Source organism: Rhipicephalus microplus, chromosome 6 (genome assembly GCF_043290135.1).
Source record: "Rhipicephalus microplus isolate Deutch F79 chromosome 6, USDA_Rmic, whole genome shotgun sequence".
NCBI lineage: Eukaryota > Metazoa > Arthropoda > Arachnida > Ixodida > Ixodidae > Rhipicephalus > Rhipicephalus microplus.
Genome location: NC_134705.1, coordinates 199,239,386 through 199,263,633, shown reverse-complemented (window position 1 = coordinate 199,263,633; position 24,248 = coordinate 199,239,386). Strand labels below are relative to the sequence as shown.

The 24,248-nt window shown below is 48.7% G+C and overlaps 1 protein-coding gene across 1 annotated transcript; it reads left to right on the top strand.

Annotated features, from left to right (window-relative positions):
* Positions 1–73: 73 nt before the first annotated feature.
* Positions 74–23,841, top strand: LOC142765801 (lysosomal proton-coupled steroid conjugate and bile acid symporter SLC46A3-like). Its single transcript, XM_075867540.1, has 7 exons — positions 74–680; positions 4,953–5,561; positions 9,283–9,708; positions 12,426–12,659; positions 13,255–13,338; positions 20,807–20,963; positions 22,603–23,841. Exons 2-7 carry the CDS (start codon positions 5,078–5,080, stop codon positions 22,709–22,711), a joined length of 1,494 nt encoding a protein of 497 aa, XP_075723655.1. The 5' UTR covers positions 74–680; positions 4,953–5,077; the 3' UTR covers positions 22,712–23,841.
* Positions 23,842–24,248: the final 407 nt, after the last annotated feature.

Sequence of the window (24,248 nt, the reverse complement as noted above, 5' to 3'; positions counted from 1 at the left end):
ATATCAGCAATAATCTGCTGCGATTCCCGAGTAGCGCAGCGTCATTTTGAGCCGAGCTGTGGCGCAGCGCTCAACTCTGTCAAAGTGAAGGGTGAAAAGTCGAGTCGAGGAGCGTTTCCGAATACGGGGGTTATTCTCATCACGCGAACCTCCAGCATTTTCGCCTTCATCGAAATGCGGCCATCGCGGCTGGGGTCCATTCTGCGGTTGTTAAACTCCAGATGTCAATTGACGTCTGTCTTCGCACTTCCCGTATCAACATTCCTTACTCATGGTTGCCATAGCTTTTCTTTTTGTGCGTGACGGACGGGCCCGTGTACGCAGCAGTATACTGCGGACGCTGCATCGGCCAACCAAAAGTCGACCCTCCAGTTTTTCAAGGGCCCCGTACGATAGTGGTCGATAGTGGCCGATAGATTCGCTCAGACAGGAACCGATAGCGCTAGCTCGCGGAAGGTCCGACGACCACGCGGAGAGACGGGTGCGTTCTCTTCGAGAAAAAGTGCCCGAGGTTGCCGGCAATCGACAAAGTATTCGCGCGAGCGGAACAAAGCCCGCGAAGAGGACTGCATCGCGAATGTGATTCAAGCACGGCCCTCCGAGCAATGGCCGTTCGAAAGAGACGCCAGCGGAGCGGCGGCTTCTGAAGGCCGAGATCGCCGTCGTCCTTGAAGGGTCGGGTGAGTGTTGCGGCTTCAGAAGTGTTCGTACGAGTGTCCAAAAACAACTCCTTCCTGTCATTTCCATGTGTACAACATCCGTGGTATATAGGATCCCGTCTCTGGCTTTCTCGTTATAAGTATATTTGGACACTTCCTTATACACTGCATTCATTCGCATACTCAATGTCGGGACTCTGTCATGACTAAAAAAAAAGATTGAAATTAATATCTGGGGTTTTACGTCTCAAAACGATATGATTATGAGAGACGCCGTAGTGAAGGGCTCCAGAAGTCTGGGCTATTTGGTGTTCTTTAACGTGCACTTGCATCGCACAATACACGGGCCTCTATTTCGATTCTATCGAAGTGCGACCGCCACGGCCAAGATCGAACCCGTGACCTAGATGGTCCAGCAGCCGCGCACCGTAGCCACTGTTCCATCGCGGCGGACAGAGAGAAAGTGAAGACCATCTGACATCTGAAGATATGAATTACAATTTTCAGTCCAATTCTGATGATTTCATCTTTATCTGTCACCTGGAGCTAGCTACGCGTGTGTTTTGTAGAAAAAACTGTACCGTCACTTCATACTATTTTCCTCTCCCTTGTCACATGACTCATGCAGTAGCACGCCAAGCCTTTTAATACGTACATGAATATTTAGATAAGTTCTAATTTGGTATATGATAAAACCTGTATAGTTACATAACCAAATTTTCCCGTTGATTGATACGTGGGGTTCGAGGTCCCAAAACCACCATATGATTATGAGAGACGCCGTAGTGGAGGGCTCCGAAAATTTCGACCACCTGGGGTTCTTTAACACGCACCCAAATCTGAGCGCATGAACCTACAGCATTTCTGCCTGCATCGAAAGTGCAGCTGCCGCAGCCGGGATTCGATCCCGCGACCTGCGGGTCAGCAGCCGGGTATCTTAGCCACCAGACTTCGGTGGGCAAAGTTTCTTTTTAAATGACATCGTTACCAGTAAATTTAGTTTTGATGATGTAATTTCATAGCCCGGTGATGTATGCGCGTATAGGTACGCAGTCACGTCCGACACAGACCAGAAAGATTAGGCTGTTTAGAATCACACACACAAAAGTGAGATGCATATGATTTCGGGAAAATGAAGTTGCACTCAGAGCAGGAACGTCTTCGACTTCATGACTCAGGGCACTCGATGATAGCAGGTTATCATCCCGGATACTCGAAGACAACACATGTAATCTCATTGTTGCTCAGTTACTTTCTAAACGATACGTTTCTGTGTTCTTATTGGGAAGGCTCGCTCACTGGGGCTGAAAAATCTGAAAAGCAGCATAGCAGAACGACCTGCAACACAATGCGGATGAATCGGAGTAGCGACGCGACTTGACGTCCAACTTTCCCGTGCAGTCAGCGTGACCTGCCGAGCATCACATTGAAAATGGCGCGTCTTTTTCCGTAGAAATTTAGAGGTGCCTGCTCCATGCACTAGGCTATACTTTGACATGTCCACAGCATTGCTGGCTCGTTTTGGCGTCATCGTGGCGGCCTTCTTAGGGTCTACTTCTTAGGGTACTCATCGAAACAGCTCGACAGGCGTGCCTTGAGCCAGCTGTTTCGTTGCCTTCAAGGCAGATGTAAGCTGGAGCCCACATGACCCTACGGGACGCGGGGGCCCGACGTAATTGCTATTTTGAAGAAAGCGAAACGCGAGGTGACGAATGCACCCCTGTTCAATGTTTCTACAGGTCCCTCTCGAGTCCGTGATGGTGACGTGCGAGGCCAGGTCGGCGGCGGCCTGCGAGATGACGACGTCTTCCGCATGTGTGATGTTTTGAGCTCTGAATGTCAAATCATTCACCGCGATGTTTTGTTCAGCAGTTCCACTTCACCGCCTTGGCCTAAAAGGCTCACCAATTCGAATCAGCTCACGAAGTCACAACGAGCCACTGCTTTTTTTGTTGTTCGAAACAAGCGTCAAAACACAACGCCAATGAAAGCCACAAGTGAACTCGAAGCCGCAAGCTCGAATATTCAGCAAGCCCGTGTGCTATACTAATGGTCTCCATGTCGGCTGAACGATGGCAGCGCCAGAGTTCCCTATAAGGTGTAGTAGAACACTCAATGGGCGGCGGTGCCAGGGCCGTCGTAATCGCCGCAAGAGAGGATCATGCTGCAGATGTCGACCGATGTTGAATTGCTGCGTCCGCGTCACAATGCAGAAGCTTCCTATCAGACCAGGAAATCGTACGAGCCGAAGAGAGGCGGGAGTGCTTGCTCAGTGTCAAACAAGTGCAGCAAATGCATTCAGAACACGCGAGTGTGTTACTTTGTCTCTTTCTGGGCCCAAAAGTGAAGCACATCAAGCTTCTATCTCGAGTGTTCGCGCACCCGCCATCGCCTCGGTTATCTATAGGGATAGATGTAACAGAGTGAGCCAAAATGCGAGAAGACAATAAAAGATTTCCAGTGTGCTCCCCGACGCTCTCAAAAGCTATAGAGTTCGTCAAAATCGCGTCCCTGCAGCATATACCTTGCAAAAGTTAGTAGAGCGATTTGTCGCACTACACTACCCTGCGCAACAGTATAAGACAGACAGGCAGGCAGATGCCAACCTGCAAAAAACTTTTCGCACTCCTCTGCAATGAGGACAACAGATTTAGAGAAAAGAAAACAACTGGCTGAACGAAAATCGGCACGCAAAGCTATGACGCCCACGTGTCACTATCATACTCTCTTTGGCAGGCCCGTAAAAAAGCAGGAGGCAAACTATAATCTATATACTTGCCTTCAGCGCATCTGTTTGTTATGACCTTATATATGTGGAGTACACACCATGAGTCATATCTTGTACCCAGACAAAACAGTCGGCTATCCTGCTTGCCTATCTTTTATGCTACACGCCCGATATTTGCAGGTCACGAACATTATGACGCGCATATCGGTTGACTTAGCACTCTCAAGAGCTACGGAAATCGTCGCGTTTGGTGATCGGTTTCGTGCACTTGGTGAAGTCTCAGAAGGAGAAAAAGTTTAGTGAGGTAGTTGGGCATGTTTTCAGAGCTTTCTCGCCTTAATCTTGCTTCCGGACGAAAGTAATCGTCTATCTTACCTGAAGGTCTATCTTTAGCACTCCAAGCTTGTTACTTAACTCTCAGAACAATGCGATACCACTAATAAAGCGAGCAACTATAGTGTCCTGAACATAAAATGCGCAGGTTAGTGTTTATCTTTCAGAAATTAGACACGCGAGAAAGCCTATGATTATTGAAACAAGGTGTGTGGTGTGGCCAGGCTAGTTGATGTTCTATGATTGCATAAACGGTACGTAAGATAAGCAAAATAGACGAACTGACGATCTACTCCAGTTTTTGGTGGTGCCCAGCTTCTGTGTTCCTTCCGCACTGTTTACGATGCATTTCCTACGTTGTGTAATTGCAGAAGTGAAAATGAACTGCCCGGTCATTCCTGCAGCCTCGGGATGGGCTAAGTTTTTTTTTTTTTTCATTCCGAGTAATTGAGAGGAATGACCTCAGGGAATGTTCTAATTTCCCTGAATGGAATTTGCATGGGAAGCGCCCATTCAGCAACACTGGCGTTATCCTTATTCTATCCCGGGGTCACGAAATGTTGAATGATTCCTCAACACTGTCCTTCAGTATCTTTCTGTAAAATGTATCGCGGTGCGTGATAAGGATTTCTGATGGATTCAACTTCCATTATACTCACACAACATAGCCACGAATGCTGCATAATTAATGACCGATAATGCCTAACATTTGTCAGTGTCAGCTAAAATTATCTGTCCGTCGTTGAAACAACATTATTTCAATTAAATCATAATATATAGATAGAGTTATATGTCATAAAAATGCTTCCGGGTGCTCCCGGGGTGTGCTTTTGATATGCCTTCGTTATCAAATCGCAGCTGGTAATATGCCTAAGCGTCCTTTTTTATTCGCAGTCGAACGAAATAACGTGCTTGCATACATCTAATTCATTTTAGCTAGGTAATTAGTTAAGGAATTAATTTTACAAACGGCATTCCTGGTGAGAGAATTACAAAAGTCGGGATCATTCATCTCACATGAAGTGCGGATAAAAGACCATTATAGGGCATTCCATAAACACTTCCTGGTGAGGAATTCCAGCCAAAAAGGCTTTGTTCGAACGTGTTGGTTCTGGTTTGAAATATTAAAAGATTTCGTTAAAAGACTTACTTTGTAAGAGTGAGGAGAACGGGAAGGCTAAGCTAACTTTCTGCACTTGTTTAAACGAAACGTCTATCTCCGTCTGTTCCAGTTTGAAGGATATATCACCCCGCACTCGCGTCAACAGGAAGCCGCCAGGGTCGTGGCGTGGCCTGCAGCCTTCGCCGTGTGTTCCTCCTAGGCCTAACGTGGAGGAGAAGACCTCGGAGCGCCGACATGGATTTTGGCATGTCTTCGAACGGTGGCCACGGATTCCGAGTCTCGGACTTCTTCATGGAGACGTTCGCCTTCGTCTTCATCTTCGCGCACTCCACCATGACGAGCCTGTTCGGGACGCTGCTGGCGATCTCGGAATGCGTCCACCGGGGCGGCTACGATTTGCCAGGAGACGTCGCCAACTCGACGAACGACTCCGCGCAGCTCCTGAACGAGTGCGTCGACTCGTCCATGAACGTTAACACCACAGGGACTGAGGGTGCGGTGCACTTGAGGGACTTGGTCTTCACCCTCCCGCTCGTCGAGCTGATGTGCTCTCTGGTCGTCTGCCTGATGGTGGGCGGTTGGAGCGACGCGCACGGACGAAGGCTGCACTTCGTCGCCGCCGTGGCGGGGGCCCTGTTGAAGGACGTCTCGGCGCTGGTCTTCGTGCTCAACGGCCTGCCCGGGCGTGGTGTCTTCTACGGCGTGACCGTCGTGTCGGGTGAGCTACACCTTTCGAGTGGGACGTAACAAATTACGGTGTCGGCGATAACCTTGGCCGTGACCGAAAAATCAAGAGTGATGCGAATGAAATGAACGACAAAACTGGTGATACCAATAGGCAAACCCAGGCCCCCTGCATGGCAAGTAGCGGGTGTTAAGAGCCATTATTCTGCTTGCAATTGCTTCGAAGGAAAAGAAAAGCGCGATGTGGACGTCATTTAGTGGAAAAAAATATTGTGTGGCAGAAGTGTAAAATCGGGTCATGTGTGAAAGAAGTGTAAAATCGGGCATGTGCATTGCGCAAAGAGTAGGTGGTTTAAAGACCCACCGATTACAAAACGTTTAGACATGTTTAACCATTACTATCAGCAAAACCAGCAGCAAAGCGAGCAATCGTGCAGGTTCGCGTGTTTTGCGGACGCACATACGGGGCCCTTCGCTGATTCGCAAGAGAAACGATTCTGGCGTATATACTAGTGGGCACTTGACTGTACCGCAGTATAGGCATTCTAAGATACCTGGAAACGGCTACTTACACGCGCAGCCGCTTTCGTTCTCTTACAGCTCGGTTGAGGCAAGCACCGCGAGCCGAAGCTATAGCCAGGAAGAAGGCGCATGCGCACGGGATTCGATTACGCTATCGCGTTCTACTGTTGAACGCGAAACGCAAGCGTCCTCCTAGTTGTTTTTCTCATTCATTAATTCACTCGACCAACCAACTTACACTGTGTGTGTTTAGTGCACATTCACAATATGAATTGTCGGGTCTCGAAATGGAGAGCACCAAGCTCTTGGAGCGAACGGATAAAGCAGACGCGGTAGGACCAAGCCAAACAACACCCATTTATTTAACTACTTTTAGATCGACGATATCGTCAGCCGCCTTATATTACAACATCAGTTAGGATCTACACGCTAAACAAACCTTACACAATATCACACCACGCTCAACATGACAAAAAAGTGCCGCCATATCCACGAAGTGAATGATGATGAGTGGGCGAAGCTCCGGAGGTAAACCTGGTAAACCATGAATCCTCTGTACATTTTACCCACTCGATTTTATTACATCGCTCCCCCTAGCGTACGTCGCCGCACTAAATCGAACGATTGCCTTCAACCCATAACACGCGCCATATGAGACATCATTCCCATTTTATAACATCTCGCATCTTTCATCAACTACAAGTACCGCAATCTAGTTTATAACATCTTGCATCTTTTCATCATCAGCTACAAGTACCGCCATCTAGCGAACACTACAAGAACTAAACGAGAAGTGGCTACATACAGGATACGGTACCGCCATCTAGTGAACACTGCGAGAACTAAACGAGAGGTGGCTACATACAGGGGACGCACAGCCCACGCCTTAAGGAGCTTCGCCCCTAAAACAAACACAAGAACACACTCAAGGCAGCTTCGCCAACGCTTGACTTGACTGAGCGTTGGCGCCGACGCTCGTCTGCCGTGGCCCACGGCAGATGGCCCGCGGTGCCGCCTACCGAAAGCCCACCGCTGGAGACAACCGTTCGCCAACCGCCACCCGCCAAAAAGAGCCGCTCATCTCTACCGTGCCGCCACAAAGGTTTACCGCCAGGTGTGACAGCCGGCGCCACCGTTCACCGTTCTAACAATCATGATGATGATGGTGGGGTTGATAAACGCTCGCGAGCACAACGCCACCTACCGCTCGATAGTTGTCACTCCTGAATGCAACTCATGCGCGAGACACGTGGGCCGTGAGGCATGTTGAGAACGAGGGGCCTGTCCCGCCGAAGCCACCACTGTTGCGAAAGACGGCGACGCCAACACGGCCCCGGAGGCGCCACTGCTTTCAACTCCGCCGGGAAGGTCACCAGCCGTTTGGTAGCGTATGTATCTCAGCTCGCGACTGCTTCTGCGCCGAGCTGATAAGACGAGCGGACGAGACGACGGTGAGTTAAACAAGGTTTATGTACAGCATATATACAAAGGCGTTACAATTTCGGCACTGGGGCCGACAGAGACTCCAAGAGCCGAGCTCTCCTCTCTAACACATAGGTCAGCCTTTCGCCTAAGACCGCTGACTCACACACATGTCGGCTCTCCGACATGGGGACTCCTCTCTCTAGGACTGCCGATCGCGACGCGCCGCAGGGCTTCTTTTATTTACACCGGGTCCAACCAAAATGTCCAATCAGAAGCGCCGCTGGTCGTCAGGGCAGATTCCGCCAATGGGGGTCGCCGCGCCATGCGTCAGACCACCAGACACGCGGACGCCGGCTCGCTGTCACGCGCGCAGCTGACTCAATGCACGTGGGCCAGGGAGGCGCCGCGCGTGTTCACTCCGTCGAGTTGATCGCGCCAGGCGGACTGCGGCTGACCTTGACCCAGATTGCCTTTTTCCGAGGCACGGACGTTTGACGAGGACTCGCTGGCATAACAGGCACAAACAACTTTACAAAGGGTGTTACCCACCCCCACCCACAATATATCGAAAATATTTTAGAATATTTGACGTTCGTTAGTTCGGCTGCATCTTCTGCACTAATCGACGTTTTACCTTCTTAAATTGGCAGACTGGACTTGTTGGTTTAACATATCTCAAGTATGAGGCGCGAATATGACACGGACAAAGAACACACACACACACCTACATACATACATTAAACATACACACACGCACACATACATACACACACGCGCGCACACACACGCACACACACACGCACACATACATACACACACACGCACACACACACCTACATACATACACACGCACACATACATACACACACGCACGCACACACACACCTACATACATACATACACGCACACACACCTACATACATACATACATACATACATACATACATACATACATACATACATACATACATACATACATACATACATACATACATACATACATACACACGCACACACACATGCACACAGACACATGCGCGCGCGCGCGCGCGTGTGTTTAGATTTGGGTGCACGTTAAAGAACCCCAGGTGGTCGAAATTTCCGGAGCCCTCCACTACGGCGTCTCTTATAACCATATGGTGGTGTTGAAACGTTAAACCCCACATATTAATCAAATCATCACACGCACGCACACGCAGTGCCACTTCCTGCAATAATCTATTTCGAAAGAGCACATAACATATTTATACACCATGCACGCGCGCCGTCACCGTGCCTCAATGCGCAGTTGCATGCAAGTAGCGTAACTGTTTCGTCAATAATGAAACGGAGGCTACGCTGTGACGCATAGATCACCTTTGATTATTGTCTTGGCCCCAATGATTAGTGGTACGGATTTATCGGGTCTTCGGGCGACTACTGTGCAGGGGCCAAGGGCAGAAACACAATGACAATCTCGGCAGTGTGTCGAGAGGTGGCCCTCTCTGCCATTTCACGAGATCCCCTTGTCATGTAGTAGAACGTTACGAGGGCCAGACCGAGCAATGCCTGCATGACAGGCTAAGACAGAAAACTTGATCGAGTCAATGTCGCGAAAATGCGAAAAACACATCCTGAAATTAGTGACGTTACACGCATGCAGGTTCTCGGCGCTAAATTTTAAAACGAAAGCTTCAACCTTGATTTTCTCCGCTAATAATGAACTTACGATTGCGAAACTTGTGACAACGGAGTTCTCAAAGGAGAGTTTATCGATCTAAACCGATTCGTTGTTTTACTTTAGTGTACCACTAACACGCAACCTGCAGGGCTCTTTGGAGGCATCAACCTGTTCACAGCCGGCGCCCTGTGCCACGTCAGCGACAACTCGGACTACAGAAGTCGCACGCTTCGCATCGGGTCCCTGACGTTCGCGCTCTACCTGGGCCACTCGCTGTCGGTGTTCGCCGAGAGGATCTGGAAGCCCCTGGTGGCCCCTGACTCCTTCGTCCGCGTCGCCGTCTCCGTGGCGGGCGCTCAGCTGGTGCTCCACATGGTGTGCCTGCTGGGAGTCGCCGCGGTGGTGCGCGAGTCGCTGCACGTCATTTCCTGCTACAACGGAAGTCCCCTCTGGAACTTGGTGCGCCAGCTCAAGAACGTCGCGACGCTCGCGACGCGCCGGAGACCGAACAATGCGAGGCGCTTCGTTCTCCTGCTGTTCGCGGTGTTCCTGCTGGCACGTTTCGGGTACTGCGGTGAGTTGGCACGATTACTCAGGGGAGCTGCAGTTATAATTTCGCTACCGCGCGTACTGTGTGTTCTATACTTACGCAACAATATATGTGTGGTATTCTGCTTGCATACCACACATATATTAGACCTAGACTGGAATACGCCTCTGTGGTTTGGAGCCCTCACCAGAAACACTTGGTCACCAAGTTAGAACGTATTCAGAGGCGCGCAGCTCGGTTTGTGCGCTCTAGATATAGAAGGCGGGATTGAGTAACTGATATGCTAAATTCATGCAATTTAGAATTACTGGAAATTCGAAGACGGAAACAAAAACTTAAAACATTATTTCGTATAATCCAAGGGATATTCAAAATACCTAAAGACGAGTACATACGCCTTCCCGGAAAACGTAGCACTAGATTGAATCATGATGCGCCCATTGAACCTTTCAGCGCTCGCACTGACATCTTTCGGTGGTCATTTTTCCCGGATGCTATAGAACAATGGAATTCTTTACCCCAACATGTTATTAATAGTACCGATGTGCAAACTTTTGACAGAGAAATTGATGCTTATTTTGGTAATGGTTGAAGTACTGCCCATTCTGTTTTCCCGTGTTTATTGCTTAGTGGTTTTTTTAGGTGTTCTGTTTGTACTCATATTGTACTCCCTCCCTGTTATGACCCTCAAGCGAGGGTTGACAGTATTATTAAATAAATAAATAAAATTAAAAAAAAACTCTCGGGGTCCAATATGCATTTGCCTATAGGACGACCTGGTGGCAAGATGTACGGGTGAAGCGCCTTATGGTCGCACAATGTCCGGCCGTTGTCGTCGAGGTTCGCCTTGCCGTGGTCTCTAGTCGAAGCGCTGGTGCTAAACATCTGCTTGCAGTACCGTCCACAAAACGTACATAGCGCGCATACGGTTCAACAAAAAAAAAAGTAAAAGTCCACAACACCGTAAAAACAGCGACACTTGATCACCGATCAATCTAAGCATACGACAGAACAAAAGGTTAACCAGATCAAAGTTGATGGCTGCTTTGGTGAATGTGTATATTTCATATATTTCATACAATCATTTTTTTTATTTAGATTACATGTGCAATGTTCTTTTCAATTGTGAATGTCTATCTAGCACTACCGCTGTTACACCCAGCGCGAGCAGGACGAAGTCATGAGGCAAATTACCTCTTTTTGTCCTTACCGCGTGTAATGCATTTCTACCGTTCGAAAATGAAGTAAATAAAAATAAGTTAAAAATAAAAATAAAATCAAAGGCTTAAAAAGTAGTAGGCCACGATTCGCGATCCGACTCGGAACACTACCTCGTCCCATCAACATTCACCGAGTAGCTCTGCCTTAATTTTTTTTTTCTACTTGATGAACCTATCTTCGCGAAATTCGTGGAAGGAAGATTCTTGAAATGAATACCAAAATTTCACCCTCGTTTCCTTATCAGTGAAACAAATCGAAGGGTTCTTTGAAACTTCGCCCGAACTGTGGAGCCCCTTTGACGACTGGTGGCATGGTAAGTAAATTATTAACCAAATAAATCAATAAAAACTCAGTCACGTATGCAATCACTTAAGATGACTCGAAGGCAATACCACCTGTTCTTTCTTTTCAGTTATTAAATTTGTCCTCCCCGCCCGCCCTCCAAAAGCCTTCTTCACTCACCGTGGTGTAGCATGGCCTCCGAGATTGTAGGAGTTGAAACTTTTGTGCACATCATCTGGTTTTGTGTAGTCTCCGGGATCGGCCTACCCTTGACCAAGCGACGATATCATGTGACCGCATCATCAAATAACGTCTCGGGTCTCGAAAAAGCCACGCTCGAGTAACACATGGAGACAGACATGCTTTCATGCAAAACGAACAAGTGGGCATTTATTAATGCATTTTATAAACGGTGACCTCACCGGCCGTATCTGATTATACTACATACGGAGGACTTGACTCTAAAACTTATCGGACATTTTAATGCCATATGCTACTCATTAGGTTTTATTTATCTTCTATCACGCCTCAAACGTTTGCACATGACAGTGCGCGGCTGCTATAACTAGACACAACATCAAAACACTTATACGATTTTCATAAACGTCAACGCAGCACATCGATGGAATACGCGGCTTCATATACACAGAATGAGACTTACCTCGAGGCATACGTCGTACAAGGGATTGTCACGGACCCGAGAAATGTATTTGGCAATGACTCGGGCGTCCTCGTCTTCCGTCGTCTGCTCGACATCACAAAGTTGACTAACGAGCTTTACTCTTTTTGTTAGATTCGCTTCTCGGAAGTGCTTGCCCAGCTCGGAAATCTTTTTTTGCTCAAACGCACTACGCCCGCGCTCTGCACGAGCACGTAAGCGAGCGGCAGCGCGTTGGCGGGAAGGGAAAACGCGCGATATACATACCCAATTTCTACTTTTCGCCCATGGATGGCGCTGCCTGTTCAGAGCCGCAACACCACCACGCGTTGCTTTGGCTCCCTAGTGAGCGAGAATTTGAGATAGATGCAAATAAGCATAGGAGCCGGAGGGCGTTTGCACTTGCACTTTCCTTGCGTCACAGCTTAGGTCTTCACCGACAACGAAGGCAGGCCACTGATGGAGAAGGCGATAGTGTGTTTGTGTGCGTGTGTGTGTTGTCGTAAGCTTATGGGTCCGCCAATTTCGTTTAGACAAGACGCATGTATATATATACGAAGATGGGTGGATGACGACGCAGGCGAGAAGGAGGTGTGGGCCGAGTACCTGTTTCGGCGGTTCAGCTGGACCCACCAGGCGCCCATCATGCTGGGCCTGCAGTTCCTGTGCGAGGCCCTGGTCACGATGTTCGCCGTGTGCATGGCACGACGCATGCTGTTCAAGGACACGACACTCGCCATCGCTGGAGCAGTCTCCTTCATGGTCGCGTCGGCAATCAAGGCAGCCGCGCTCTCCGGTGGGACGCACGGCCTCGGTCAGTTTGCGCTTCCGCGTTCGTCAATATCAAGTGTTTCAGAAATATTCCCTAATTTCAACACACATAGTTCTGAGGGTGCTGGTGCTATATAGATAGATAGATATAGATAGATAGATAGATAGATAGATAGATAGATAGATAGATAGATAGATAGATAGATAGATAGATAGATAGATAGATAGATAGATAGATAGATAGATAGATAGACAGATAGATAGATAGATAGACAGACAGACAGACAGACACAGACAGATAGACAGACACAGACAGATAGACAGACACAGACAGATAGATAGATAGACAGACACAGACAGATAGATAGATAAACAGATAGATAGATAGATAGATAGATAGATAGATAGATAGATAGATAGATAGATAGATAGATAGATAGATAGATAGATAGATAGATAGATAGATAGAATTACGGGTCTTCGTTATTCACCTACATAATACCACCGCTGTTCGCTTGACTATACTGGATTCTGTTGGATGCCAAAATGGTGCAAGATAACTAAAGGTAAGAAAGAGCAGCGCTATAGCATTTGCCTGATAATTACCGCCAAACCACCGTTACGCTTTTTTTCCCCAGCTGTCCTGGTCGGCTCGCTGTCCCCCGTCATCACCATCGCAGTGTTGTCTTTGCTGTCAAAACTGGTCCACCCAGAAGAATTCGGTGAGTCATATAACTGCGTTTTGTGGATGGCTCAGATGACGTGCTGGTTCTTTGGCGAATTTTCGTAGAGCCTACGATTATGCTTTTCTTTAATTATGTACCGGCAAGCAATCTTTACGATACCTGTTTCGCAACGGAAAGCTTACCATGCAGTCAAAGTGTCTAATCACTGAGTGGTACGCGGAAAACACCGTGAAACATATATTGATTGATTGATATGTGGGGTTTAACGTCCCAAAACCACCATATGATTATGAGAGACGCCTTAGTGGAGGGCTCCGGAAATTTCGACCACCTGGGATTCTTTAACGTGCAACCAAATATGAGCACACGGGCCTACAACATTTCCGCCTCCATCGGAAATACAGCCGCCGCAGCCGGGATTCGAACCCGCGACCTGCGGGTCAACAGCCGAGTACCTTATAGCCACTAGACCACCGCGGCAAGGCGTGAAACATATTGTCGCGGGTTATAAATGACAGGGTATTTATTTAAAAACACGGACAGTGGGACTTGTAGAGACGCTCTCAGAGAAGGCCGCTAAGGTTGTCGTCTTCTTCACTCTGCTGCGCTGCGCCTCTCGAGCAAATCCGCGTTCTTCGTTGTCGTCGCTATCTCGCCGCTAAATGCAGCTATGCACGCGGCATTACCCTCCCGCCAGAGTGAGCGTCGTCCCGACGCTCAACAGGTAGAGATGCGGCCATCGAGTGTTTACATCACTTAGAGTGGTAAAGTTTCATGCGGACCACGTGCACTGTCTCAGGCAGATGCTGGCGACGTTTCGAACAGGAGGAGGCGTCGGGCAGGACTTCGTACGTCACGTCGCTAAGACGACGCAGAACCTTGTAGGGTCCGAAGTATCGGCGTAGAAGTTTCTCTGAGAGGCCTCGTCGTCGTGCAGGAAACCAAACCCAGACTCTATCTCCTGGTTGATAGATGACGAATTGATGGCGAAGGTTGTACCGTTGGGCGTCAAGTTGCTGCTGGTTCATTATTCTGACGCGGGCAAGCTGCCTTGCTTTTTCGGCGCGCTCAGTGAAGTCTGCGGCGTCTGTCTCTGAATCATTGAAATCGTAAGGCAGCATGGCGTCAAGCATTGTCGTAACTTCTCTGCCATGAATTAGTGCGAACGGCGTAATTTTTGTTGTTTCCTGGCGTGCCGTATTATACGCGAATGTGATGTACGGCAATATTCGGTCCCCATTCTTGTGTTCTACGTCGACGTACATGCAAAGCATGTCAGCGATTGTCTTAAGTCTTTCTGTAAGCCCATTCGTTTGTGGGTGGTAAGCTGTCGTCGTCTTATGCGCTGTGCCACTGAGCGTAAGCACAGTGCGCAAAAGTTCGGCTGTAAACGCGGTACCTTTGTCTGTTATGACGACAGCTGGACCACCATGTCTCAGAACAATGTTCTCAATGAAGAACTGGGCCGCTTCAGCTGCAGTGCCACTCGCAATTGCCTTGGTCTCCGCGTATCGGGTGAGGTAGTCCGTCGCCACTATAACCCATTTGTTGCCGCTGTCCGATGTTGGGAATGGGCCCAGCAGATCCATTCCGATTTGTGAAAACGGGGTTTCTGGCGCGGGCACAGGATGTAATAGCCCAGCGGGTTTGACAGGTGGTACCTTGCGCCGCTGACAGTCAATGCATGTTCGGACGTAATGTTTAACCTCTGCTGCGATTCTTGGCCAGTAATATTTTTCTTTGATGCGTGTCAGTGTTCTTGTGAAACCGAGGTGGCCCGCAGTGGCTTCGTCATGGCAGGCTTGTAAAATTTCGCTGCGGAGAGCTCCAGGAACTACCAGCAGATAGCTTCTACCTGCTGATGAAAAGTTCTTTTTGTACAGAATTTCGTCCCGTAAACAGAATGACGATAAGTTCTTCGAAAACACTCTTGGTGCATTGGCGGCTCGTCCGTTCAAGAATTCTATAAGCGAGTTGAGCTCCTGATCATCTTTTTGTTGCCGAGAAATGATAGCTGCATCAACAACTCCTAAAAAACCTGGGAAATCATCATCCTCTATAGCCGGTGATTCAATCGGTGACCTTGACAAACAGTCGGCGTCTAAGTGTTGCCTTCCGGACTTGTAAACTACGGCCATGTCGTACTCTTGGAGCCGTAAGCTCCATCGTGCTAAACGTGCAGATGGGTCTTTCATGTTAGTCAACCAACAAAGAGAGTGATGGTCGCTTACGACTTGGAAAGCGCGGCCATATAAGTACGGGCGGAACTTCGCAACTGCCCAACGACGGCCAGACACTCCTTCTCCGTTGTTGAGTAGTTGGACTCGGCGCGTGTCAACGTTCTGCTAGCGTAGGCAACCGCTCTCTCCACACCATCTTGGCATTGGAAAAGAACAGCACCTAGGCCCACATTGCTGGCGTCTGTATGGATGGCTGTTGGTGCATTCTCGTCGAAGTGAGCGAGGACAGGTGGAGTTTGTAGACGCTGTCGCAGCTCGTTGAATGAAGCTTCTTGCTCTTCACCCCATACAAATGTGATGTCTTCCCTTGTAAGGTGGGTGAGTGGAGAGGCGACGTGTGCAAAGCCTGTTATAAATCGCCGGTAGTAGGCGCAGAGACCCAGAAAACGCCTGACCGCTTTCTTATCAACAGGCCTTGCGAACTTTGCAACGGCTGCTGTTTTATCTGGGTCAGGCTTCACACCTTCGCGACTGTTCACGTGTCCCAGGAACTGGAGTTCTTCGAAGCCGAAGTGGCATTTTTCCGGTTTGAGTGTGAGTCCAGCGGACCGTATGGCTTGAAGGACTGACAGTAGCCGCTTTAGATGCTCTTCAAACGTGGCCGAAAAAACGATCACGTCGTCGAGGTACACAAGGCATGTTTTCCATTTCAGGCCGGACAGAATGGTATCCATTAGTCTCTGAAACGTGGCTGGGGCTGAGCATAGACCGAAAGGGAGGACTTTGAATTCATAAAGCCCGTCTGGCGTCACGAAAGCGGTCTTTTCTCGGTCGCGCTCATCTACTTCTATTTGCCAGTATCCACTTTTAAGGTCCATTGACGAGAAGTAGCGCGCATGCCGTAGCCTGTTTAAAGAGTCATCGATCCGTGGTAATGGATAAACGTCTTTTTTTGTAACATGGTTCAGCTTACGATAATCGATGCAGAAACGCAAGCTGCCGTCTTTCTTTTTCACGAGTACCACTGGCGATGCCCAAGGACTCTTTGATGGTTGGATAACGTCATCCTCTAGCATCTTCTTGACTTGCTGCTGGATTACCTCACGTTCTTTCTGAGCGACGCGATATGGGTTCTGTCGGATCGGTCTTGCTGTGTCTTCCGTAATTATACGATGCTTAGTCAGAGGTGTTCGACCCACTCGTGATGTCGATGAGAAGCAGTCCTTGAACTGGTCGAGCAGCTCCATAAGACGGCATCTTTCAGTCGGTGTTAGACTCAGACCGATATCAACTGGTGGTGTATGTGGAGGTGATTGAGCTGTGGCTTCCCCTTGCATTAGAAGACAGTCGTGAAAGTAGTCGAGCTCTTCGAGGTACGCCACAGCCGTGCCTTTACCGATGTGCCGGCGCTCATTCGTGAAGTTGGTCAGAAGCACGTCTGCGCGCCCATCCACTAAGCTGCCGATACCGCGAGCGATGGCGATGCCTTGGTGAAAAAGAAGGTCAGTGATGCGTTCGACTATGGCGTCTTCATTATAGTGCACGGCGCAACACACGGAAACAAGACTACATGACAGTGGTGGCACGCAGACGTCGTCGTCGACCACACGTAACACCCTGGGTTCTTGGTCTGGATCAGTGGTCACAGACTTGTCAGCGGCAAGTATGATCACACCGTCGCGTATGTTGACCACAGCACCATACTCTCTTAAAAAGTCAATTCCCAGAATCATAGGTTTGCAGCACTCCGGTAGGATCAGAAATGTGGCTACAAAAGCCACATTCTCAATAGTGAGTCTTGCTGTACATTTTCCCGTGGGAGTCATTATCTGGCCTCCAGCACTTCGGGTATAAGGGCCCGTCCATTCCATCCTGACTTTCTTGAGTTCGTCTGCCAATCGTTCACTCATTATGGAGAAGTCTGCACCAGTATCGACTAAGGCCGTCACTTCAACGCCGTCAATCGTCACAGCGAGGTCGGCAGTCACAGTTTTTTCGGCGAAGTCTTCATCGTCGTCTCTCACGCGTTTCGGCAGCAGTGGGGGTTTTTCGGCAATTCGACGGCTTGCAACATTCCCCCCAGAGGTCGCTGCTTTCAGTTTCCCCGCCGTGGGCTGGGAGACCGACCTCTGACGGCGTCAGCAAAACTACGGCGGCTTGGTGAACCAAAGCGAGCCGGTAATGGTGACCGCGTCCGGAAGGTAGAAGAGCCTTCCCGCCTACCGTCCTGGTCGTCGTCGATGGGGGCACGGCTTTCGTCGAACTATCGGCGCGTAGCTGTAGGTGCACTACCGCGGTATTCAGCTCGGCGATGTGGGCAAAAACGGCAAATGTGCCCTGGCTCTCCACAGTTGTAGCAGAGTGGTCGACGATCCGCAGTGCGCCATATGTCGGTCTTCCGCATATAGGGTCGCCTGACAGAATCCTGTGAGCCCAGGCTGCCACAGGATACAGTTCGAGGTACTGCGGCGCTGGCATGGGCGTGGGTCGACGAATAGCGTCTGCATAGCTGTATCCGTTCGGCTGGTACGATACTTCTGGAGCCAATGGACGACGCACAGCGTCTGCATAGGTACACGAGTTTGGACGGTGCGGTGGAGCGGAATATTGCTGAGGAGAGGCAAACGCTTGTCGAAGTTCATGGCGAACGACTTCAGCGACGGAGGCTACCGTGGACTCATGCTGCGGGGGCGCCTGTGACTGCAATGTGTATTTTGCGTTCTCCTTCGCGATCTCCTCACGCACGATCTGTCTAATCAGGTGGCGTAGAGCAAACTCGTCGTTTGCGGTAAGTGCGGCGGCGCCTGCAGCTGCGCCGGTGGCCGGGCGATCAGACTGTCAGTACCGTTGCTGTAGCGCACGCTCTATTGCGGTGGCCTCCCTGGTGAACTCGTCCACTGTTGTCGGCGGATTGCGCACAAGACCAACAAATAGCTGCTCTTTGACGCCCCTCATGAGATGGGTTAGCTTTCGAGCCTCGGGCATGTTGGGTCCGCGCGGTGGCACAAGCGCACCATATCCTCAGCAAACATGGTGATGCTTTCATGCAGCTGTTGGGTGCGTCCTTCAAGAAGGCGTTGTGCGTTTTCGCGTCGGTCCGCGTTACCGAAGGTGTCAAGAAACCGACGACAAAACTCCTCCCATGTCGTCAATGTTGCCTCCCGGTTTATAAACCACGTCTTCGCGCCGTCTTTAAGGGCGAAGTATACGTGGAAGAGCTTTCCATCGAGACTCCAGTAGTTCGATTTAGCTACCCGTTCGAACTGCTCAAGCCAGTCTTGCGCATCTTCGTTCGGCTGGCCATGAAATGGTTCAGGAATGCGCATACTCTGGACCGTCACCTGTGCAGGACTTCTTGCCATTTCTTGAGTAAGGGTGGTTGTCGGAAGTGTTGCTCCCTTTAAAAGGCCAAATTCTGGTTCAAGACCTTGAAGGCGACGGCTTGAGCGGTGCACAGGCGTCTCCACGCGTGGCTGTCTCGTAGGGCTGGACTCGGGGCTTCTCACAGGGGTGCTGATCATGGGGTGGTAGTACCCAGCACCTCCACCAGTGTCGCGGGTTATAAATGACAGGGGGTTTATTTAAAAACATGGACAGTGGGACTTGTAGAGACGCTCTCAGAGAAGGCCGCTAAGGTTGTCGTCTTCTTCACTCTGCTGCGCTGTGCCTCTCGAGCAAATCCGCGTTCTTCGTTGTCGTCGCTATCTCGCCGCTAAATGCAGCTATGCACGCGGCAATATATATTCCATTTGTTTTTTCGATCAGACGAGATTGTACGCACAACACGTGCTGCAAACAGCTGGAGGTGAGCGCGAGAGCGGTCCGTGTGGGTGTGCAGCAGTGGACTGCGCATGCGTCGTGGCTCAGCGTGCACGTCCCACTAGTTCCCGCGAAGGCAGCGCCGCCTCTCAGCGTCCAACCCATTAGACCTTGTAAGCAGGGCGCAATAGAGTTGAGATCGATAACATTCTTCTAATAAATCTAATTCTGAGCACTAATTACTGTGCGCATGAAAGCATCAAACTACGTACAGCAAATTGAATGACTCCACAATTCAGTTTGAATTCTCTTCCGCTGTGCTGTGTGATATATCGAATATTAATGACTTTCAAACGCTATTTAAATGTATAAATCTCGATATCACGGCAACAGACAGACAGACAGACAGACAGACAGACAGACAGACAGACGGACAGACAGACAGACAGACAGACAGACAGACAGACAGACAGACGGATGGACGGACAGACGAACGGACACACGAACGGACAGACGGACGAACGGACGGACAGACGGACGGACGAACAGACGGACAGACAGACGGACGAACAGACGGATCAACAGACGGACAGACAAACAGACGGACGAACAGACGGACAGACAGACGGACGAACAGACAGACAGACAAACAGACAGACAAACAGACGTAGGGACGGACTTTAAAACTTACCTTGATCCTATCCGGATATTACAGCATGCACTTAGAATTATAGATTATGTGGCATATAATGAACTCAGTGAGTCTTTGTTTCACAAGTTGGATATTCTACCTTTTGATTACATACGGCAGCATAAAACCGCAGTCACCACCAACAATGTTATTGCACACAGTGTACTTTTCGATATATCTATATTTTCTTCCTCGTCCCGCGTCACTAGATGCATGACATTGCGGAATTAAAGATTCTAGGGTTTTCTCGAGCACACTCAAAAAATATTTGCTACATGTAGATCAATAGTAATGACCATGTACTAAGCCTTACACATAGTTTGATGTTTTGTCTATACTTGATTATTTCATTATTTATGAACAAAGTGCAACAACGTGTATCTTCTTGTATTTTTGTTCGTTTGTTGAAAAATCAACGTTTTTTTTATGTTTTTGATTTTTTTTTATATACAAGTTGTATTCTGCTTGTATACTTTCTCCCGTTATACCCCTTACTAGCCTATGGCTATGGGTCTAATCAGTGTTGTGCATTTCTTGAAATGTGGTCATAACAACCTCAATAAAATGTTAAAATGTTAAAAAATAGATAGATAGATAGATAGATAGATAGATAGATAGATAGATAGATAGATAGATAGATAGATAGATAGATAGATAGATAGATAGATAGATAGATAGATAGATAGATAGATAGATAGATAGATAGATAGATAGATAGATAGATCATGGTCTGCGTGAGCATGTCACTAATTGGGTCTTTTCACTAATAATCTCATTTTCTGGCCAGCTGTTGGTTTCCTTAATAACTCCATGCACTATAACTGCAGCGCTGTCAACTTTTAATAATAGACTTTTTCGACGTGGATGCGTGCAGGTTCCCTTTTCGCCAACATAGCAGTGCTCAGCATCGTGGCACCATTGTTGGCCAGCGTGTCCTACTGGGAACTTTTCGAGGTTACCAAGACCATGGTCGCCGAGTTAATCTATCTGCTGTCCATAACCGCGGGCTCGATGCTCTGCCTGCTGCTAGTGTGAGTATACACGCCTCTATTGCATGCGGTCGAACGCACGTCCTCGTCACAATTCCCTTCGCGACACTACCGCAAGTGCCTCGGAAGTGTTCGTCAAGTGGGGAGGGCAACAACATTTAATAATTAATTAGTATTAACGTCCCAAAATCACGATGTCATTGTTTGAAAGCAGCCTCACATAAGTATTCACATGTTATACTGTATTTTATTCGCTTTATTGTAAGAATTGTGTTGGTCTGTAACATGCATGATGCTACTGTTACTCATTATGTTACTCTGTATTATGTTCATCTGTAAATTTATTGAAATAACCTTTCTTTGAACCTTAGCTTTGCCGCTATTCTCATTTGTACTGCTATTGTTTGCTTCAATGCACGTGAGGTCACGATTGCGTCTTACGTTGAAGGCATCTCGTGGCGATCATTTTTTTGCATCGCTTACGTTCAGGCCGCCGACACTGGTCGTCAATATTCGCGCTTGATAGGACATGTGAGGCTTTCGCCCTGATAAATACGCTGTGTTAATAGAGGTACCAGTTCTTAAATAGAACACGGTGACAGCCTTACCAAATAAACTATGACTCTTAACCTTAACGGTATTTTGAAATTGGCGCCCTTAGATGTTCTGAAATATTGCTGGTTTTAAGTGAGCTCAAACACGTAAAACTGTCTCAACTCTAAGCATCTTCAATTCTCCTCCCTTCTCTACCCTGACTGCAACACTCGCCGTGGTAGCTCTGCAGGTAAGGTGCCGTGCTGCAAAGCTAGAAAACGCGGATTGAATTTCGGCAGCAACCGAGTGCTCTCGATGGGGACAAAAAAAAAAAAATAACACCCATGTGCTTAGATTCAGGCCCACGTCAAAGAACTCCGTTGTGGTCGGAGTGAAACCGGAGCTCCATGCTTTGCGTGCATATAATCTCATCGTCGTTTCAGCAAGTAAGATCCCATAATTACATTAGATTACCATCGGCTAACCTAACTTCTCGGTAGCCCTAGATTTGTACATTTCATAAATTGCACTAAACCTGATAGCACAAATCAGCCATCTTAACCCTAGCTATATGATTCCCTTTATAAGCTTAAACCACTTCATTTTAGGTTTAATTCTAACCGATAGCTTTCTTTATCGCCCGCTGTATCCCGGATATGCGAAGAGCCCAAACTACGAGTTCATGGGCAAGCTTGTACGTAGTGAACGTATTTCGCTGGCACCAAAGACGGCAATTCTCAAAACTCACAAACCCGTACGCCGCATCGCAGTAACCGCGAAAGCCGCTGGCTCGATCCCGGCCATGGTTGTAGCGTTTCGACGTTGTCGACGTGCTAGGAAGCGTGTGCTGGTCGATGTCGGAGCACGTTAAAGGTCCCCAGATGGTCGAAATTTACAGAGCCTATACCACTAAGGTTTGCCTCGTAACCATGCAGTGACTTTGGCGCGTAAAGCCCCTCAAATGATCAGCGAAGTTGTCCTTGGTCGAGGCGTTCATGTCCGCTAATAATAATAATAATAATAATAATAATAATAATAATAATAATAATAATAATAATAATAATAATAATGTCGTAGCAGTGCAGTTGGTTAAATTATAGTTCATTAGTTTTCTTCAATGTCCGCTCGAACTCAACACATTACGCAGGTACGTCCGCCGAAACCTGCACTTTGGAAGCCTGGGCAACCTGATTATGGAGGAAAAATTGCCGCTTCTACGTGCGAGGTATCAGGATTCCGGCGCTGCGATTCTATGAATATGTGGCTCTGTGGTCAAGACGTGTCCACGCTGCCATGCCTTCTGCGCGCTGCACTTGAACTATGCGTGAGGTCCGACAATGTGTGCGTGCGTGTGTAGACGCGAGGATCACTGGGACCGGACTGCTTCGAACGATCACTCATAATGTACACCATTCAACAGAGGTTGTGAAGACGCGCCACCTGGTTATGACGTACCTGCATTGTTCCTGAATACTGCGCGAACTAGAACACGTGCGGGGGTAAGGAAGCGGCCATTGTTATATAGTCACCTACAAGGGTGGTTGTGCAAACACAGCCCCACACATTGACGTAAAAGAAGGGGCGCCGCGACTAAAAAAGGGGGCACAAAGTCAGCGATGAGCCTTTGTTTCCCCTGGGGGGGGGGGGGGGGACTTGTGCCAACTCCCACCAGACTCCTTCACACGCGAGGAAGCTGCCGCACTTCGCCGACTGCAGACCCGAACTTTCCCGAACCTCCACCAGGCACTGCGCCGTGTCACCTCATGGCTGACAGAAATTAGGTGCCTTTCTTCAAGAACCACTACCACCAGTGCCTCCACTTCATGCATAAAATATACCGGACTCGTTATACTGATGCCTGTCCAGGCTGTGGCGCTATCCCCACAACTTGGTGGTAGTGGTGGTAGTGGTTAGATTATGAAAAGGGCACCTAATTTCTGCAACACGGTCGGGAGCACGGCGCCGTGCCCCGACCGGATTACAACTTTTCACGTTACCGTAGAGTGTACCACCTCCTGCTTTTCTCCTCTCCCTCCAATCCTTCGGTCCATTCGTACTTCAGAGCAGTGGGAAGGCACGCTTCGAGACAGTGCCCCCGAGGTCTACCAGGCACTCGTTCTGCGGACCTGGGCTGTCGCAGAGGTTGTCATAGGTGTCCTGGAATAGGGACCCTCCCCGTTTTCTTTTAGTTTGCATAATAAAATGTTTTCATCGTCATCTGCACACACCTACGCTCTCTACATATCTGGTGTGACGCCAAAGCAATTTTCGTTGGCCTTGCTAGAGAGCTACGACAGCTCTGGACGCGCTTGCGATGGGCTTCGGTGGGGAGAATAGGCATTTAGGTATACACTTTGGCTGTGTATTAAAATATATTATAAAAGTTTGTTGTGTTCAACTGTTCGTTTGTAGTGTCCTAGCCTGCAGAAGAAACCAACAAGAGGCTCGTTTCAGCCTCGAAATTTGATGGCACCATGCTTTTAACACACGTATGCAGCAGACGCCGTCGGGCAAACCAACAACACTTGTACATTTATTCAGTTGATCTTACAACGACGATATCAGCAGCCGAACCAATTACTTCACTAGTAACCCCCTCAACGAGCTTATACAAATGCCAATACATGGCAATACATGGTACCTCGAATGCGGCGTCGCCGACTGTCGACTCATCACGAGGGTTCTACAAGAAACGACCTGCGGTTGCCGTCTCGTGCAGACCCTCCTCAGGAGACGACCATCCAGGCTAGCGACATAAACCCGAAAGAGCCTCGCTACCTTACTTTCATGCGC